Raw genomic sequence first — 6,787 nt, 5'->3', positions numbered from 1 at the left:
GCTCTGCAACAAAAGAAGCCACTGCAATGAGAAGCCCACGTGTTGCAATGAAGAGTAGCAAGCCCCCCCATCCCATTCCCTACTTACCACACCTAGAGAAAGCCTGCATGCAGCAACGAAGATCTAGCACAGCCAAACATAACTAATTTAACTAAATTAAATAAAAACTGTATCTGGGGGACTTCTCTGGCAGTCCAGTGGTTAAGACTTTATGCTTCCAATGCAGGGGGAGGGAAATACAGGTTCCATCCCTGGCCAGGAAACCAAGATCTTACACGCTATGTGGTGCAGTCAAAAAACAAAATGGTATCTGGGAAATCAAATACACAAAAAAAGAGAAAAGCGTATTGAAAAAAGACAATGTCCTCGGGTGCAGGTTATCAACAGATTATCAAACTACAGTAACTCAAACAGTGGCAAAGGAACAAAAATAAGTTCAATGGGACACATAATGCAAGGTATGACTTTATTAGGGGGATATCATAGTGGGACAGAGCGGGGAGCTGAGTCTATCGACAGATGAAGAAAAATGGTCTATAGCTTGTGGAGAGATTAGTCTTAGAGTATCTCAAAGTCCTCCAAATAGTAAGGGGATGGGCATTCACCAAAGGGGGAAACAGAAAGGGGTGGGGCCCAAGAGGAACCCTCGGAGTGCATGTTCCAGTTGGCTGATCTCTGCTAACGGGGCGGGGCCGGGCCAGGGGGGAGGGTGGAGGCAGCAGCCCTCAGAGGTCTGGGCAGGGAGCCGAGGGCTTCTCACAGATCCAGGGGTTTTCTGTAACACATCTGCCATCATTCCAGCCATTGTTGTGCAGCTCCACACAGTCCTCATCTCCGTGGTTGTTGGGTTCCCCTTCTTTCCAGAAGCTGTGAACCGCATCAGCGCAATGAGACCCCCTAATCCACCCAGTGCCCACCCCCAATTTTGGAGGGGCTGGTTCCTGGACTTGGACAGCAAATTGCCAAGTACTAGCCAGAGGTTGGTAAGGAATTCGGAGGCAGGGTTTTTGAAATGTGGGTTCAAACACCACATCCACCAGAATCAGTTCCAGGAAAGTAAAATGTGGGCTTCCCTTGTGGCTCAGATGATAAAGACTCTACCTGCAATGTGGGAGACCCAGGTGTGATCCCTGGGGTTGGAAAGATTCCCTGGAGAAGAAAATGGGTACCCATTCCAGTATTCTTGCCTGGAGAATTCCATGGACAGAGGAGCCTGGTGGGCTACAGTCCATGGGGTTGCAAAGAGTCTGACATGATTGAGTGATGACACTGACACAAAACTAAATGCAGATTCCTGGGCCTGTACCTAGACATACAGAATCAGACTCCCACCCAACTCCTTCCCCCTACCCCCGGATGAAGGCAGGACTCTGCATCTTCACCAAGCTTCCCAGGTGATGCTTTCCAGTACAGAGTTTGAGCACCCTTGGTTTGGAGTTCCTGCCCACCTCTCCTGGGCCATTGTCACTGGGAGGTTACCTGAGTTGGACAGGACTGTCATCCACCCACCGCCAGGAACCCTCACTGTGGTGGTCACTGAGGCCGATCCAGGTGGGTTTATTATTTCTGGCATACCAAAAGTTCAGGAATTTCTGGGGGTGGGTGGGGAGAGGGGTATCAGGAGGAAGATCCCTGAACGCCACACATCCCATGTCTGCCCACTTCTCCATGGTCCCCTGCCTCCCACGAAAGTTCTTCTCACAGTCTAGCCTAGAGACCCCACTCAAGTTGTATGTGTTCACATGTGCATGGAAGCTGTGGATGTACGTTAATGTAATACACATGTGGCTATGTCTTAACTTGTGTCTCAGTTAACATACATTGTACATGGCCTCAAGGACACTCTGAATTCCCTTCTTATCCATACATGGGCTCCTCTCATCCATGTTCTTCTCTCACGTGACCTTCCTGAGTCCATTATGATTCCTCCTCCAAGAAGCCTTCCCTGATTGCATCTCCCCCCTCCCCCCCACCACACCCCCAGCTGCCCATCTCTCAGAGGGCAGAAGAGGGAGGCAGAAGGTTCTTTGTTGACCTGGCAATACGGCCCAGCCTCTCGGGGGACCTTGCCCAGCCCACCTCCTCCTCAGTACTCTCGATGATAACTAGGTGGGCCCCAATAAGCAGACAGGCAGAGACAGCAGATCTCCAGTCACTCTGGGTCCAGGAGAAGAAGTAGCAACTTCCACCGAAGAACTCCCAGTTCCGAGGACAAGGATGGCACAGGCCAGCTGGGGAGGAGGGGTGGAGTTGGGACAGAGAGGTTGCTTGGCGCCTAGGCTCCAGATCTTCGGGACCCAGGGCTAGGCCCTTCTGTTCAGCTGTCAGCTCAGTTCCTCAAGAAACCCATGAGGAACACCCCAGCTCTGCTCTGCTCTGCCCTCCTCAGTCTGGCAGCTGCAGCAGGTGTGGCCCAGCCCCCACCCACTATCCTGTGACTTCCTCTTGACCTTGGTGTGGGTCCCTTACCCAGGGTGGCATTCATCCGGGTCAGGCGCTGTAGGATCTCCTCCAGGTTTGATTGCATCTGCTTCTGTGCAACTTCAGCTGAAGGGAGAGGATGTCAATTATTAAGCACCTACTGTGTGTGTTGTGCAGAGAGCCCCGTGAGGACATCATGTGTGGATGTCAGGTGATCCGGAGAGAAAACTGAGGCTTAGAGAGTGACTTGCCCGACATCGCCAGCTCACCAGGCTATCTTGCAGGGGTCCGGTCCCCTCCCCGACTCCTGCCCTCTCCTCCACCCCTGGCCTTGGTGGTTTGTCCACAGCCATACAGCCCCAGAGCCCCCTCCCTACTCAGACTCCGGAACCTGGTGTCCAGCCACTTATCCAGGCTGCTGTTCTCACGGTCTCCAGAATCTCTCTGCAGACACCGGATCCTGGAAACTACAACGGAGCAGAGAATCCCCCCTTTAACCGCCGACCCTGAGTGAAATCTGCTTTCAAGGTCTCCCCATGGGGAGGATGAGCTACCTTTCACACGAGGAAACAGACAGAGAGGGAGAGTTACTGGCCCGTGGTCACACAGAAGGAGACACAGAGCCCGAGCGACCCAGCCCTAGTAGGTCTAGGGACTGGAAAAGGGCGAGACCATCCCAGAGGGAAAACCCAAAGGGACCAAGGACCCCAAGCCCCTAGATGCTCACTCACCTTGAACCAGAGTGGTCAGCTGGAGCGTGAAGAAACCCAGTGAGATGAAGAGGAGCAGCAGGAGGAGCAGAGGGGCCCAGGTCAGACACTCTGCAGGACCAGCAGATGGGAGGGCTTGGGGCGGGGGGCAGACTCTGCCCCACTCCACCGCCAACCGCCCCCTTTCCCCGGCTGCCTGCTCCTGAACCAAGCACTCCAGTACCTGGCAAGCTCCTCAAACTGTGCAGTAGTCGAGGGCGTCTCTCAGTCAGTCTCTGGCCCCCAAATGTCTCCTCCTCTGGATAGAACAGAGCACACGCACTTGAGCTTGGAAGTCTGCTGAGCCCTGCTCTCAGAGTTGCAAGCTGGATGCCAGGCCCCAGCACCATCAGGACCCTGGGGCCCTGTCATCCCCACCATCACCCCAGACTGGGGGCCCAGCCTCACCAGAGTCATCTGGCTCCTTGGGTTCATACATCTCTGCCATCCTTCTTCCCTTTCTGTTCCTCTTTCCAGCTCTTCTCTGGACTATGGTTTTTATAACCTCATGTATTTCCCTCTGTAGCCCCTCCTCAGACCTGTTCTTTCTCAACGCATGAAGAATGAGGAACATGATAGGGATAACACTTCCTCTCAGAAAAATCTGGGGACGCATGAAGCGGCTGACACAACTAAAGGAGAGGTCACTTAGGGTGGGGCAGAGGCTGGGCAGTCAACTTTGCAGCGAGAAGGCACTATTCCAACCCCTATCCAACTCTGGTACCTTCAGCCTCACAGTTCCAGAGCCTCAGTTCCCTCACCTGTGAAATGGGACAATTAGCCTGCCTAAAGGAAACTGACCCTGAATATTCCTTGGGAGGACTGATGCTGAAGCTCCAACACTCTGGACACCTGATGCGAAGAACTGACTCACTGGGAAAGTCCCTGATGCTGGGAAAGACTGAGGGCAGGAAAAGGGGGTGACAGAGGAGGAGATGGTTGGAGGGCATCATTGACTCAATGATCATGAGTTTGAGCAAAGTCTGGGAGATAGTGAAGGACAGGGAAGCCTGGAGTGCTACAGTTCATGGGGGTCACAAAGAGTGGGACAGGACTTAGTGACTGGATGGTAGCCATCCTGCTTCACATTGTAGTTATGAGGTTGAATACAATGCACTAGTGATGGATGTAAACAGCTTGTTCTGATGATGGATACTCAGTAATAACAGCACTGAAGCGCGTGCCAACCACTCTCCTTGGTGTGTGTCCTCCCTCACTGCTACCAGTAGTAAATCCAGCTTTGTTAACCACAGTGTGTTCCTGGTGGTCTAACAGTTCTGACAATAGCCCTATGAGAAGGGTAGTTACTATCCTTCTTTACAGATGAGGAAACCAAGAAACAGAGAGGGCAAGGAAATGCCTGAGGTCACACAGCTAAAAAGCAGTGGGGCTGGGAGTTGACCCCTGAATCCCTGCTTAACCATTGCACAAAGCAGTTATTCCCCCCCCCTTTGTAGCTACTAAATATAATATAGACGGTTACTTTGAAACTTTGTGTATCAAACTTCAAATTTATTTCTATACGAACCCTATCTGATTCAACTGAGTATATATAACTATCTTTTCCCCTTAATCTAAAGTGAGTCTTTTGTAGACAGCGTACAATGGGATCACCTGTTTGATTCTTTCTGTCAATCGCTACCTTTTAGTTGGAGAATTTAACCCTTTTATATTTAGCATAATTACTGATATGGTAGACTTTCTATCTGCCATTTTGCTATTTGTTTTTCATATGTCTTATTTCCTTTTTATTCCTTGGTTCCTTTGTTACTATCTTTTTCATGTTAAATAATTTCTTCTTTTATTTAAAAAAGAAGAAGAATTGATTTACAGTGTTTACTTCTATGTAAACTGGGAAATCAAAGAATTTATGTGGTTTGCTTCATTGCAGTATTTGCTTTATTGTGCTAGAACCAAAATTCACAATACCACAAAGGTATGCCTTATAATATAATATGGTGACTATGGATATCATATTCTATCGTCTCCTGAAGGTTTGTTGTCATTGATGTTTTCCATAGTAGTTGTTTCTTGTTGATTTAATGATTTTTCTGAACTAATTCTGCAGAGTCTCTATTCTCTGTCATGTACGATCACTTAAATCTCTACTTAGCCTGGTGTTTAGCAAGTGATTGAACAAACTTCCTTGAAAATCTGAAACTAAAAGTCTCCCAGTCTTCACCCAGGATCTCTGTGTGTTTTGACACACAGGCAACACTCAGTCAGGAAGCTTGCAACCCAGCCTTAGCCACCACTTCCCGCTTTCTTGGAGCCTTGAAGTCAGCCAGAATAAAGAGCTTAGGAACTTGTCAGATTTGTCCTGCGTATGCACACAGCCCTCCACATGCATGTGGCCTTCCAGATTCCTAGAAATATGTTGGAACTTTTCAAAGCCTTTTATGTTCATGCTCAGTCTCTCAGTCATGTCCAACTCTTTGCAATCCCATGGACTGTAGCCCACCAGGCTCCTCTGTCCATGGGATTTCCCAGGCAAGGATACTAGAGTGAGTTGCCTTTCCTCCTCCAGGGGATTGTCCTGACCCTGGGGTTGAACCCTTATTTCCTGCATCTCCTGCATTGGCAGGTGAATTCTTTACCACTGAGCCACCTGGGAAGCTCTTTCAAAGCCCATGGGGATATCTCACTCCTTGACTTTTCCTTTTAAGACTTTTTGGTTAGGTTATTATTTGCCCCAGCTGTTATCCACCATCTCAGGGAGCTGTGATGTTAAAATATTTGACAGACACCCACTGCAGAGAGGTTTTTAGCATTGGGCAAGTTCGAGTGAGTTCAGTGAAAGATAATCTGTTCAAGGGTGGTCTTCCAGGGAATCACTAGATAGATCAGGTAATACTATTCCTTGGGAATGAGGCTTTATAAGAGCTCTGACTCCATTTTTCTTCCTGTACCAGAAATGTGACCTGTTATTTTTTAAGGCTCTCTTGTTTTTAAATTTTACTTTATCAAAGTATAGTCAATTTACAATGTTGTATTAGTTTCTGCTGTATAGTGAAGTGGTTCAGTTATTCACATATATACATTCTTTTTCATATTCTCTTCCACTACGGTTTATCACAGGATATTGAAAAAGGCTCCCAAAGAGTCGGACACGACTGAGCGACTGAACTGAACTGAACTGTGCTCTACAGTAGGAACTCATTATTTACTCATCCTATATATAATAGTTCGCATCTGCTAATCCCAAACTCCCAATCCTCCCCATCCCCTTGGCAACTACAAATCTATTCTCTACATCTGTGAGTCTGTAAAGCTATTTCTGGGTTGGAGAGTGGGGAATGGGACTAGGGTGAGTTAAAATTCCACCAAGCTCACTGTTCTTTATTGAGATTCAGCCGTATTTCTTGTCTAAATACTCCCTGAATTACTGTAAGCTTTTGGTTGATTGCCAGTGTTCTAAAAGTGTTGATTCTGACAAATTCTGCAGTTTTTCCATTGCTTTCATGGAAGGGCAAAATTTTTACTCTGCCATTTTTGCTGACATTTCTTTTTATTTTTTCCTTTCTGTTTTTTGATAGTTAAAGTCTCTTTGATGTGGCTAGTGGGAGCCTTTCACTCTGGCTCTGTGTCCATTTGACATGTGCCTATCAGTTTTTTGC

At 48.2% G+C, this 6,787-nt stretch overlaps 1 protein-coding gene across 2 annotated transcripts; it reads right to left on the bottom strand.

Annotated features, from left to right (window-relative positions):
* Nucleotides 1-452: 452 nt before the first annotated feature.
* Nucleotides 453-3,730, bottom strand: CD209 (CD209 molecule). 2 transcript variants are annotated; one of them, XM_055429560.2, is made up of 8 exons: nucleotides 3,579-3,729; nucleotides 3,355-3,429; nucleotides 3,153-3,242; nucleotides 2,799-2,888; nucleotides 2,470-2,547; nucleotides 2,080-2,231; nucleotides 1,480-1,592; nucleotides 453-867 (listed from the first exon to the last, which is right to left on the bottom strand). In XM_055429560.2, the coding sequence occupies exons 1-8, from the start codon at nucleotides 3,616-3,618 to the stop codon at nucleotides 726-728; spliced, it is 780 nt and encodes a 259-aa protein (XP_055285535.1). In that variant the 5' UTR covers nucleotides 3,619-3,729; the 3' UTR covers nucleotides 453-725. The 2 variants fall into 2 exon arrangements, with proteins under 2 accessions (XP_055285535.1, XP_088695090.1); XM_088838964.1 differs by lacking the exon at nucleotides 2,799-2,888 and having other exon boundaries at nucleotides 3,579-3,730.
* Nucleotides 3,731-6,787: the final 3,057 nt, after the last annotated feature.

This window comes from Moschus berezovskii, chromosome 8 (assembly GCF_049115385.1).
Source record: "Moschus berezovskii isolate FMDL1 chromosome 8, NW_MosBer_1.0, whole genome shotgun sequence".
Lineage (NCBI taxonomy): Eukaryota > Metazoa > Chordata > Mammalia > Artiodactyla > Moschidae > Moschus > Moschus berezovskii.
The sequence above is the reverse complement of the archived record's forward strand: the minus strand, read 5'-3'. Positions and strand labels throughout refer to the sequence as shown.